Source organism: Gopherus flavomarginatus, chromosome 6 (genome assembly GCF_025201925.1).
Source record: "Gopherus flavomarginatus isolate rGopFla2 chromosome 6, rGopFla2.mat.asm, whole genome shotgun sequence".
Classification (NCBI taxonomy): domain Eukaryota; kingdom Metazoa; phylum Chordata; order Testudines; family Testudinidae; genus Gopherus; species Gopherus flavomarginatus.
This window is the reverse complement of record NC_066622.1, coordinates 121,392,323-121,405,876: the sequence shown is the minus strand read 5'-3', so window position 1 is coordinate 121,405,876 and position 13,554 is coordinate 121,392,323. Positions and strand designations below refer to the sequence as shown.

The 13,554-nt window shown below is 43.2% G+C and overlaps 1 protein-coding gene across 12 annotated transcripts in view; it reads left to right on the top strand.

Moving 5' to 3' along the window:
* The window catches only part of TACC2 (transforming acidic coiled-coil containing protein 2), a 235,694-nt gene that overhangs the window by 16,760 nt on the left and 205,380 nt on the right, over nucleotides 1–13,554 (top strand). For all 12 annotated transcript variants that reach the window (XM_050958914.1, XM_050958913.1, XM_050958906.1 and 9 more), the window contains exons 2-3: nucleotides 7,911–7,993; nucleotides 9,307–9,366. In XM_050958914.1, the coding sequence (XP_050814871.1) occupies nucleotides 7,961–7,993; nucleotides 9,307–9,366 (93 nt within the window). In that variant the 5' untranslated portion in view covers nucleotides 7,911–7,960. The remainder of the gene's footprint in view (nucleotides 1–7,910; nucleotides 7,994–9,306; nucleotides 9,367–13,554) is intronic.

The following is a 13,554-nucleotide window of genomic DNA, read 5'->3' as shown; positions in this document are numbered from 1 at the left end:
TCCTAATCCTAACTCTGCCACTTCTGTGACCTGGGGCAAGTCTCTTTGTCTCGGTTTCCCCTCTTACCCGTGGTGTGTCATGTCTGCTTAGAGACTGTAAGCTCTTTGAGGGAAAGGACAATTTGTACAATGCCTGTAAGTATCACTTTAATTAAGAATCTGCTAAAATGGCTGCTAAAATATATTCTGTAATTCCCATAAATGCCATTTGCTATTTTCTGAAACCACTCAGGAACGTGATATGCAGAACCAAGCATTTGTTTGTCTATCTTAAGGCTGTGTATTAAACATATTACTATAATATCTAGGTACTTCATAACAATAAGACCACGAGTAAAATTTTCAAGAGCCCAATGACTTGGGAGCTTAAATCCCACTGGAAATCACTTGGGTGCTTTTGAAAATTTTACCCCATGTCAAAATCTAATAATATAATCCATTTGGTTCTCCAGTTTAATCAGTGATCTCAGTAAATCATGGTAGCATATTCACAGCCCACGCTTTGAAATCAAAACAGACAGGAGCAGAATCATAATTAGAGGGTTCCTTAAGTCTTAGCAAGCACTCTGGAAATTCAGTAAACAAGCTAGAAACAAACTTAAGTTATGGAGTCACAATATTCAGGAAAAAAAAACTTCACAGCACACAGGGCAAATGTAAAAACACATATACACAGACTTACATGCATCAGGGAAATGTCATTCATAGCTTTTAACATCAAATAGGGCCATTATGATCATGTAGTCGAACCTCTTGCATAAAATATGCCAAAGAACCTCACCCAGTAGTTTCTGCATATAACTTCTATTTGAGTTATAGCATATCCTTAAGAAAGGTATCCAATCTTGATTTAAAGACGTCAGGTAATGGACTAAAGATAATATCTTTAGTCCTATAGCACTAGGATGGTAAAGTAAGTTTGGAAATAGAATGAATCAGACAAATGTGGGATGTATCCCAAAATTATCCTGTCACAAACACTCCCCCAAATACTCTGTCCCTGTGCATAGTGGTGTAGCCATGGTGGACAAATACTGGTTGCAGTCCCTTTGCGGAAGAGGCAGCAAAAAATAGTTTCAAAGCTTCCTCCCCTTAAAAGCCAACTCTGTTTGTGGTTGTTAAGCAACAGTATTATTCTGCAGTTTTCACAGTGGATCCAGCTGCCAAAGTTACTAAGCAACATCAGTGGGCATCAATGTGTGCACTTTTGGAATAATCCAGTAATATCTATTATAGGAAGAGTGCTTCATGGGATTTCATCGAGATCTTAGCCTGGCTCTTGCTAGTTATTGTGTGACAGGAAATTAGGGATGGAAACAACTTTAGGGTGATGCTTGTTGTAGGCCTTCAAGATATTATGATACAGAAAGCAAACAGACTGGTTCTGCAGTGGTTACATTAAGATTATACAATGCAGAAATTATATCTCTTCTAAATACACCCCTCTGCTGTGTCGTATCTCTGAGTGTAGCAGATGCATAACTTTATGCTCACTATTTCCACAGAGTCCTGCAATTTAATCCATTTATCTCACAGCACCAGGCCGTGTGACATTAAGGAAAAAATGTATCCCATCTTCCTTTGACAGTATTTGGATTCTAAAGTGAAATGACCCTGAGCTAATGCTTTCCCATAAAGATTTTAGCCAGTGAATATTCTGCTCTTCTAAAAGTCACAATACACGAGTAGCCTATGGCCCTTTAAGTCTACAAAGGATTTTTTTAGGTCACCTCTTACAAATATGTAGAATAAGCTAAATGATATGTAGCTTTTGTGCTTCATTGACAGCTTCCCCAGAACTATGTTGTTTACCATCTCGATGTCCTCAAATACATTGAGAGCTGTTTTGGAGTAGGTCCAAGGGTTAGGGGGTGTGGTTGATGTGTCTTAGCTCATAGCCACCTGATCCCATATGCCACTCCATCCACCTTTTGGATTACTCATGCTTCTGGCAGTAGTAAACTGCTGCGTAGAGGCTGTGCAAATATTTGCAGCTTGGCCAGACAAAGGAATTGTGCTTTGCACATGTTTTAATAGCAAATATAAAGAGGGCCTGAATCATGAACAACTACAAAAGGTTGATTTCCCTCTCCCCCTCCCCCCCTATAGTTTGTGCCAAACAAGTAATATTCTGCAAGGTGCCTTCCCCCAATTCCAGTTAGTTGGGTTTACCCACATTGATATGATAGGTGGAAAAGTGCCATGTACTGGCCTGGTGTGTGTGCGTGTGTATGAGTGAATGATGCTGCCTTTTTGTGACTGGCAAAGAGAAAGGATATGGTACCTGCCTACTACTAGTGCTAGCTGTAGGTGTTTTCCTAAGTTCCAGTAAGAGGCCTTTGGTTTTACAGGTGAAGAGAGAGAGCTCACACATACATTTTAGATAATTTTATTGTCTGCCAACAATGAACATTATGATGGCCCAACTAAAAATCAATAACTAAAGGGGACATTTTTCAGGTAAAGTGAAGACCCAAATTTCATAAAATAAGCTTGATAAAATAAAACATTGATAAAATAAGCTTTCACAGAACCTAAACCAGGAGGTGGAGCCCAGGGCAAAAGTGGTTTTAAGCAACTTTTGTTCCCTCCAGTTTGTAGGCTCCTGTGAAGACCCAGACCAGCATTTTGTTGTTCTCGTTTATGGCAGCCCATCCTGAGCTCCCTGTGAGCTGTGGCGCAGAATCCCCATGGCACTATGTGCTACAGAACCACATGCCAAGGTTTGCAAAAGAGAGTAGGGAACATAGTCACTTATGCCTGCACCAGGGAATTCTCCTCTGGTCAGTAGCCGTGCACCAGCGTATAGTGGTTAGAGTTGGGGACAAAAATGGTACAGAAGCAATGGAATTCATTTAGGCCTTGATCCTGCAAATACTTTGTTCAGTCAGATTGCTCATATGCATAAAGTTATTAAATTGCATATTTGAAGAACCAGGGTCATTTGCAAAATCCTCTGGGATGAATTCAGTTGTGCGTAACTGTAGGAAAAAGAGCATTTTTTGACAGCTACCCAGTGAAAGTCCTGCCACTTGTTCTTCTTTAGATAGCATGCATTTAACAATGCAAAAATTAGTACAGTAGTGCAATCCCTCAAAATGCAATAAATGACAGTTTGTTATGTCATGTGGTACCAGCAAGAACCACTGCTCTGTGTGGAAACATGTTCACCGCTTGCAGTTCTAACTAATGAGAAATTCATTGGCTGTTGCTGTCAGCTGCCTTTGTGAACACCCTTTTTGTGTGCACTTCCTGGCACTGACAGCAAGCAGTAATAATAGCAATTAACTTGCACCGTAAACCAGTCCTTCTTGCACCATCACATTTCAAAGCGTTTTTGTTATAGGCCTCCACCTTTCAAGATGATTCATTGGAAAATTACTCCAACATACAGCCTGTGCCGGAACGCCTACCTTTGGCAGTAAACACTTCTGGGAGTTTCTGACAGCAATGTCAGAAAATGTAAGACAAACTGAAAAAAGACAAAGAAGCAAAACAGTGAAAATACTGATTTTTTTCTATTAAAAAAAACCACCACATGGTTACTATTGATACAGTTTCCCCCTGAGTAAATCTTCAACGTGAGGAGAAGTGCCAATGTTATAGATGGAGAAGTAGTATACATTGTGATGAGGAGACAAACGTTTTCTGAAATGGTATTTGTGTAATAGAGTAGCATTTTTTTTAAATGAAATTGCAAATCCATAATGATCTCTCATTTGAACAGTACAGAGAGAGAGAGAGAAAGAGAGAAACTGGTTCTCTTTTGTGCCTGGGGTGGAGGCAGAGTTGTTTGTTCAGCTGGTTATGTGTAAATTAAGGTGGGTGTGTAGCTGAAATAAGCCTAGGTTTCATGTGATTCTGAGTGGAAGAGAAGGTGGGAAAAGAGCTGGAGGTTTGCGAGGTGCAGTGAAAAAGAATAGTTTAAAGACAGCAGTCTGAAGTGTCAGTAGTTCCAGAGCAACTAGACTTAATCCTGGAATGTAAGTGCAAAATAAAGTACTCTCTTTATTTAAGGGGACAAATGATTTTATTGTACACCAGAAAAGGACTCGAAAGGTTTACCAGGCCAGCTTTGTACTAGCAGCTACTTTTTGAAATGTGAAGTGTTAAATTACATTTCATTATTAAAATTATTTATTTAAAGTTGTTCAGTGATATTTAGGAACACAGGAAGGATACACTATATTTTAACTGAGCTAATATTTAATGTATGGACTGAGATTTGTTTTATTAGCAAGCTTTTAATATTCACTTGAAATACAATAAATATGAAACTGTTTAGAAAGAACACTCAGTTTAAGACTAGAGTCGTGACTTGCATTGAGGAAATATTTTAGAACTGTATATGGACTCAGATATATGTAAACTAAACCCATTGGAATTATATTTTAATTTGCAAAAATGTCTTAACTCAGCAATGTATACTTCACTTATTAATGTAGAGCCTGTAGGGACTACTTTTACTCCTAATTTATGGCAGATTTATTTTAACTCCTAGATAAGGGATGATATCTGAGCTGAGAAGCCCAGACAGCTTTATATTGCAAGGAAAGAAAAAATAATTAAATATTTTATTGGGGATTAGTGATTAGAGTTTTTAGTACTTATATGTCAGCTGCATTTTCATGTACCTTAACTGCTGTAAATTCTAATGAGGTCCTGTAAGCAACACTGTATTATTTTGGTTGTAATAGTACCTTACAGTTTTAGTCTCCATTAGTAGTTATTGTGCTTAACAGTACTGAAGTGGTGTAACAAGCCTTGCAGGATATTCTGAAACTGAGTGAATTTCACCTAAAAGACATTTTAAACAACACTAACATGACACAAGGGACCAAAACAAGGGAAGAATTGAGCCCAAAACTCTGTTCTTGATGATGATTCACAATGCTGAAGGGGGTGGGAAAGAGGAAATGACATGAAGGTCTCAGTTAAGGCCAATGGGCTAAATCCTGGTCTCAGGTGTGCACTTCTCCCACAGATGCTATTGCTGTGCACATCCATCAGAGGGCAGAATTGGGAGCTTTGACTTTGAACTTCCTGGCTTTGTCATTTAGTATCACAATCTCAACATTATCTGAGTACAAAGCCAGCTGTGTTCCTGCAACAGAACAAACTACGGGAACAGTAAAAGTTTTTGGTCAGCAGCGTGGAAACATCAACAAAGTCTTCGCTTGGGGAATGAATTAAACTGTCCGTAGTGTCTTGGAGGAGTTGTTTAAGCAGTTTGTTAAGACACTGTTATATGTATATATTTCAAAATATATTATAATATTTACCTGTTAGCCTGGGATGGCTTAATAGGACCCTGTTTCAGAAACATCCTGTGAGATTGGAGAGGCAAGGTGGGTGAGGTAATATCTTTTATTGGACCAACTTCTGTTGGTGAGATGGACAAGCTTTCAAGCTTACGTAGAGCTCATCTTCAGATTTGGGAAATGTACTCAGAGTGCCACAGCTAAATACAAGGTGGAACAGATTGTTTAGCATAAATTATTAACACATATTTCAAGGGACCATTCAAGGTGAATTGGCCCATTAACACCTCTCTAGTTGTGGAGGGGAGGGGATGGATTAGTGAGTTATAGATTGTTGTAATAAACCATAAATCCAGTGTCTCTGTGCTGTTCATGATTTTTAGTGTCTAGCAAAGTTATGAATTTAAGATCCCAGCTTTGTCTTTTGAAGGTGTTGTTATAGGCCTCCACCTTTTGAAGGTGTTGTGCAGGTTTCCTTTGAAGATAATGAGTGATCGCTTTGTGAAAAGGGTTCATCTGCAGGTGTTTTTATGTCATGTTGTGGGATTTCCATTTCAGATGCGGGGCCGTCCTTAGGCATACACGGCTGCGTTGGGCACCTGAAAATTTGGGGCACCACCGTAAGAGCAGGTCAGCTCCCACACACCCAGCGCGCTCTGTAGTCTCCTTAGGCAGGGGCCATATTCAGAGCCGAATGTGCTGGGGCAGCGCATTCTGCGTGAGGGAAAGGGTACAGGACTTTCTGTGGAGAACTGTGATTCTCCACTGCCGTGAGGCAGGCCAGGCAGCTCAGTATCCTTTGCTGCCTTGTCTCTCTCCCTAGGCTATGAGCCCAAGCTGCCACTGTGTCTGCTGTGTACAAAGCTCTGTGTGTCAGCAATGGGGGGAGGTCCATGGGCGGGGGTGGTGGCTGTGCCCCAAGTTGGGCATAGGGGCACTAGTTTAATAATACTGCATAGGGCCCCATAAATCCTATGGACGGCCCTGTTCAGATGGCAAAATTATGAGAGTGAACATCCTCAACTCTCGTTAATTTTAATGGGAGTCGAGAGCATTCATTACTCTATGATGAACCACTTTATCTCTTGGGTAAACCCATCCTGAAATTTGGTAATATCTTTGAGCCAGATCCTGCTCCCTTTGAAACCAATGGGAGTTTTGACAGTAACTTCAACAGGAAAAAGCTAGGACTCCTATTACTCTTTAAAGATATGTCTGCACAGCAGAGAAAAACCCCTGGCTGGCTGACTTGGGCTCATGGGGCTCAGCTGGTGGGGCTGTTTCATTGCTGTGTAGCCTTCAGGACTCAGGCTGTAGCCTAAGCTCTGGGACCATCGCACCTCACAGGGTTTTAGAGCTCGGACTCCAGCTTGAGCCCAGAAATCAAGTCTGAGCCTGTAGAGGCCAGCTGCAGGCTTTTCTTTGCTGTGTAGACATACCGTAAGGGCTTAATCCTGTGCTCATGGAGTGCGTTCAGGCACTGTACATAAGCACAGCACCAAATAACTTAAAATCCCCCTCCACTTTAAAAAAGTTAATATTCTATCATGGTAATAAAATACCCTAGAAGCTTATGGCATTTTATGGACTACTAGATCCCAATTCTTTTCTTACACCCACATACTGCCATTCACTTTAGTTAGCTACTCTTCCTTTATTGCGGAGCATGCGAGCAGATTTAGGCCAACAATCTGGAATTTCATCATAAGACAAAAGTAATGAGAGTATTTGTAATATTGTGGTGAGGGTTCCTTAGGGAATATTAACACCTGCGTTTTAAACTACTGGAAACGAAGTCTGAACATAGTCTGCACATAGTCTGAGTGTCATGAGTCAATCATAAGAGTGAGCTGATAAATTAGGAACATGAGCTGGTAGTAACCCCTAAGCAGAGAACAATTCCATCCTTTTATTTTATTTTTTTAATCTCCTCGTGTAGATTGGATGAAGAAAGACCCAGTTCTGCACTTTTTACTCAGGGAAATAATCCATTGGTCTTCAATTCTGGAAGTCAGGAGTAATTCCATTAAAATCAGTGAAGTTATACTGGTACAAAATGGGTGGAAATGAAGGTCCTGTTTGTGTGAAACTGGTATGAAATCAGAGTCAGGCCCGCTGCCTGTAAGTGCAGTTTTGTCTAAGTGAGGACAGCAGGATGAGACTTAGTGTTAAGGATGTGAAGACCAAATGTTTTTATCTAAAGCTCAGTGGAAAAATAGTACTTCTAATGTAGTCAGTTGATATTTAGAATTCCAGACTCCATATGAATTCAGGGTATTATAAGAATTTTTAAAAATGATTTGAATACAGTTAAAACCAAAAAGTTTCAAATGAGCTGTCCATCAGAACTAACTTTGGCAAAGAAAATCCCTTGCCACTCAGATGATATACACAGTGCTTGTGGTAACTGAGAAACATAGCAACAAAATTGTATTTAGAGGAGAGCCTGCCAGCTTCAGCAAAAACAATGTTGAAGAAGAGATCAGGGAGGAGCATCACAGAAGGAACCCTTAGAAAGCTATTTTCTCATGATGTGTTTGAGATGAAGATTCTTATGAGCCTTAATTTTAGGAGAAAGAAGGTTGAGGAAGCGAAGTTTCAAATCACTTGGTTATACAATGAAGGTTTACAGTTTTTCATTTCTTTTAGTTATCTGGCTTAACCTAATTATTGTGTGATACTGGATCTCTTGCATCACAATGGGGAATGAAAACAGCCGCACAGAAAATCAGGTGGGTGTGATAAAACTTTCCTTCCCCCTTGTCCTTTCTGCCTATCTTAAAGCAAGTCTTTTCAGAGAACTGCCGTTTTCCCAGTGTGTTAAATTCTGCTCAGTTATACCCATGTAAGTCCAAGGAGTTTAATGAATGCTACTGAGGGCTGAATCTGGGCCTTAAACAGTAAAATCTTATATTAGTTTCCTCTTCTTTCAAGATAACTGTCTAGTTTACATGTGTTGATCCAGGCATTTATACCTTGCTCAGCACAAGAGTCCTCTAGTATTTAATTTTGGTGGAAGGTGATCTTGAATTATTTGTCTGATAAATTTACAGATGTGTTTATCCTTCAAACATTTTATTTTTTAAATCACAGCAGTGAAAAGTACCTGTAATCTTTCCCTTTGCTAAATATATGGCTAGTTACATTGGCTCTAACTCCAAGGGCTGCTAATAGTGAGTTGCAGATGCAATTTGGCCCATTAATTACATGTGAGTAAAAGTTGTGATTGGCCCTTGCTCCAGGAGCTAGAGATCACCGGAACACAACAGCTCTCTGACCATGCCGCATTTCTCCCTTACGCTGGGGCTGGGAATGAGATCGCACAGAGTTGGTTACGCTGACTCTATATGTCTACACTGCAGTAAAAGACTGGCACCTGGTCTGGGTCAGCTGACTTGGGCTCACAGGGCTCAGGCTGAAGGGCTATAAAACTTCAGTGTAGATGTTCAGGCTTGGGCTGGAGCCTAGGCTCTGAGACCCTGCAAGCAGGGCAGGTCCCAGAGTCTGGCTCTAGCCCTATACTGCAATTTTATAGCCCTGCAGCCCAAGCCCCGAAAGCTTTTAGCTTTATTGCCGTACATCTCTGTCCTTGGGATATCACCTACTGACTGGCCAAGTGAGCTTTCCACCTGCCATGTGCAGCTGGAGTGGTACTGAGCAGGCAGGACAGATGCCAGATCTGGCCTAAACAACTCGAAACATTGTGACTTAAAAACAAAAACAAAAGGATACAAGCCCAAGTTATTTTCTGGGTCTCCATTAACAGAAAATGCACTATTAGATAGAGAAAATTACAGGTAATTAGAATGGGAGGAATCACTGAAATCTGCAAAGCATCCATTGAAAAGATTTGTTATGTTATCGTAGGTTATCATAGGTTATTAGGGTTGGAAGGGACCTCAGGAGATCATCTAGTCCAACCCTCTGCTCAAAGCAGGACCAATCCCCAAATGACCCCCTCAAGGATTGAACTCACATGTTTTGCTTATCCAGTGATCAAAACTAACGTTTCAGTTAATAAATGTTTAACTATATTTGTTTCTAGTCAGAAGTTGCTGGCACAAATAAAGTCATCCTAATACCACCCAACGAAGGAACAAAGCAGGTATTAGACAATGAAAATGATTTGCATGGTTTGTGTTTCAGCATTTTAACATAAGTTGTGGCTGTTTGTTTGACATGCATGACCTTTTGGCTTTTCTTTTCTTGACGCTGACTGCAAATTTAGTAAGAGCCATGTATTTGTTTTCAGCAGGTTGTCAAAAAAAATAAATAAAAATCTGGTTTCTTTTGAACATGTGTTTAGTTGTTCAGTAACATTCTATGCTATTAGAGAAATGTTCAATGCTAGTATGTTATTGCATGCCAGCTTTCCTTCTGCTTTTTTATTAATTAAGATGGAGAAATTAATTTTGTTGATGGAGCCCATACCAATTCACATGTAGTGTTGATATATTTATCAAGTAGCAACATCCCAAAAGTCCAGCACTGAGCTGTGTCATGAACAAAATGTACAACCATGGAATCAGAGATGGGAGACTATACACTAAATTTAGCACTGACTTAAAAGTTAGAAGGTCTGTTTATTAATTCTGAGCACCCAAGACTGAGCTAGGAGCTTCAGAGAAAAGGAGTAAAAGACAGTCCTGCTCAAGAGAGTATACAAATCTACATTCAAAAATCACACAAGTGATGGTAATAAACAGAAAGTAAAACAGAAAGTTCTAGATTTAGAACTGAACTTAGCATTTTTGAGATTCGAGTGGGTTCTCGCAGTGCATGAGTTCTCAGCTGCTGTGTGATTTTAACAACCCCATTCCCACTCCCCATCCTCTGGTCATCCTAGAAACAGGGAAAAAGTTACTTTCAGAAAATTATTCATGTTGGTGGCATAGCATATTTGGCTTCCACTGAGTTAGAAATACAGGGATTTTAAAGTCACGTTTCCTTTGAAAAGCAACAGTTCAAATTAAGGGGAAATTGTGTTGTTAAATTCAAGGAGAGTTAGTGACAACAAAAATTTTGGCCCAGATTGTGCAATTAAGACCCAGCCCTTATTAGTGTTATGTTCACAACATGCACACAGAGAAAAATAAAAACATAAAATACTCTTGCTGGAAGGTTGCAGCGTAACACCACTTTATTTCTTAAAATTCAGAACAACAATCCACAAGGAAGGAAGGAGGGAGGGACGGAGAGGGAGAGAGCGAGAGAGCAGGCCTCTCGATAAAACACAGGCACACCTCATCCCACCAGACCTTTTGTCTGGCTGTAGACAGAGGGTATGTCTACACTGCAATTAAAAACCTGTGGCTGGCCCATGCCAGCTGGCTTGGGCTTGTGAGGCTTGGCACAAGCCCTGCGAGCTCAAGTCAGCTGGCACAGGCCAGCCACAGGGTTTTTAATTGCTGTGTAGACATACCCTGACTGTTGTAGGTACAGATGGCATCCTTCCCTATAGAGTCCCCTAGCCTGCAAGTGTAACCCATGCCTGTTTGGTGTGGCACTAGAGATTGATGAGTCTTCTACAGCCTTGCTAAGAGAGACACGTCTTGTAGCTCATGCTGTAGACCAGGGGTAGGCACCCTATGGCATGCGTGCCGAAGGCAGCGCGCGAGCTGATTTTCAGTGGCACTCACACTGCCCGGGTCCTGGCCACCAGTCCGGGGGGCTCTGCATTTTAATTTAATTTTAAATGAAGCTTCTTACACATTTTGAAAACCTTATTTACTTTACATACAACAATAGTTTAGTTATATATTATAGACTTATAGAAAGAGACCTTCTAAAAACGTTAAAATGTATTAATGGCACACACAACCTTAAATTGTGAATAAATGAAGACTCGGCACACTAGTTCTGAAAGGTTGCTGACCCCTGTAGATGCTCATATGTTAAGCTCCAGAGATCCCAGCCACTGACCACTGGGATCTGTCAGTGTTACGCAGTCAGGACCAGGAAACCCTTCACACTTAAAGTGATAGCTTGGGATTTTAACACAGTTTTCAGTACACTACACGTAGCTGCAACTGCAGAGTCACCCTTTCCAAAGGGGAAAGCTGCAGAAGGCACAATGACTTATGGTGCTCCAGGAGAGCCCAGTAACTGTGCTTCCCATTAGGCATTTAAAAACACAGCCACTGTCATTAGGGTTGCCAGCTTTCTAATTGCACAAAACCAAACACTCTTGCCTTGTTCCACCCCTTCTCTGAGGCCTCGCCCCTGCTCATTCCATACCTGTCCCTCCATTGCTCGCTGTCCCCCAACCTCACTCACTTTCACCAGACTGGGGCAGGGAGTTGGAGTGAGGGAGGGAGTGAGAGCTGTGGCTGGGGTGCAGGCTCTGGGGTGGGTTTGGGGTGTAGGAGAGGGCTCTGGGCTGGGGCCGAGGGGTTTTGAGTGGGGCAGAGGGTTGGGGTGCAGGAGGGGGTTGGGATGCAGGCTCCGGGAGAGAGTTTGGGTATGGAAGGGGGTTCCAACCTGGAGCAGGGGGTTGCGGTGCGAGGTCTGGGAAGGAGTTAGGGTGCGGAAGGGGGGTTCCGACCTAGGGCAGGGAGTTTGGAGTGTGGGCAGTGGTGAGCTGGAGCCAGAACGCACCAGTTTGCACGAACCGGTTGTTAAATTTTGAAGCAGTTTTAGAACCGGTTGTTAACCCGCTTCCCTGCGAGGGGCGCTGCGGCTTTGATGGACTCCAGCCGGGAAGTGATGTAATTCCTTCTCCAGCCGCCGGGGGTGCTGTGGGAGCCATGTGGGCCACCGCCTAGCCCTGGGCATGGGCCCTGTTGCTGCTGCTGCTCCCCTAGGCCCTGCTGCCTAGTGGGTCCCTGGCTGCTCTGCTGGGCCTGGACCGCGTCCTGCTGCTTAGGCTGCTCTGAGCCACTCTCCCCATGAGTACCCGCCATCCTGCCCGCAGCCAGCCCCTTTCTCCAGCCAGCCCTGCACCCACTGTCCGCAGCCAGCCTCTGCCACACCCCTGCCCTGTCCACACTTCACCCCACACACCCTGCCCGCAGCCAGCCCCTGCCACACCCCTTGCCACACCCCCTGCCCTGTCTCCAGCCAACCCCTCTGCCCAACTCCAGCTAGCCCCAAACCCCTCTGTCTCCAGCCAGCTCTGCACCCCCTGCCTTGCCTGCAGCCAGTCCTGCATCCCCTGCCTCCAGCTAGCCCTGCCCCACACCCCTGTCTGCAGCTGGCCCCACGTCCACTGGTGCCCTGCAGTTCCCAGGGCAGTAACCTTGCACACCTGCTTCAATGAGGGGGGGCAGAGAGCAGCTGGGACCCACACATGTGCACACCCTAGGGTGATCAGACAGTAAATGTGAAAAATCGGGATGGGGGTTGGGAGTAATAAGAGCCTGTCTAACAAAAAGACCCAGAAATCGGAACTGTCCCTGTAAAATCAGGACATCTGGTCACCCCAGCACACCCCTAGGGAGTGGCGTGGACCCACGCATGTGAAACAGAACTCATTTCTAGTTCAGGCCCATCTTTTTAAAAAAGAACTTTAGGTAGGGTTAACATACATCTGTATTTTCCCAGACACGTCAGGCTTTTTGATTCTTAAGTCACCATCCAGGAGGAATTTTTAAAATTTTAAAAATTTCCCTCCTGGGAAAATACGGACATATTTTTTATTGTTAAGTATGACTCCCAATGACTCAATGCATTGCCAGTTCTTATGGAGAAAGATACAAAAAATACAAACTGTGTCACATTCCTTAAATCAGAACCTTTTATAGGGAAGCCGTTGTTAAGATTTTGGCAGCTCATCACTGGATGCGGGCTTCTGCCCGGTGGCACTTACCTCAGGTGACTCCTGGTCAGCAGCGCAGTGGGACCAAGGCAGGCTCCCTGCCTGCCTTGGCTCCGCACTGTTCCTGGAAGCAGCCAACATGTCCGGTCCCTACATGGTGGGGCCAGGTAGCTCTGCGCGCTCCCCAAGGCTGCAGGCACCATGCCCGCAATGCTCATTGGCCGCAGTTCCTGGACAATTGGAGCTGCGGAAGCGGTGCTCAGGGCGGGGGCAGCATGCGGAACTTTCCTGATCGCACCTGAGCCTAGGGGACACAGGGACATGCTGACCACTTCCAGGAGTGGCACGGAGCCAGGGCAGGCAGGGAGCCTGCTTTAGCCAAAAGAGCCAGATTAGCAGTTTCTGGGTGAAAATCAGACGCCTGGCAACCCTATATGAAGTCAGACTTGCTGTTTTCTGTTGTCATACATAACACAAGGTCCAAGAAGCCCAGCATTTTCCAGAATTTCCAATGGGCGACAGACAGCTGCACAACAA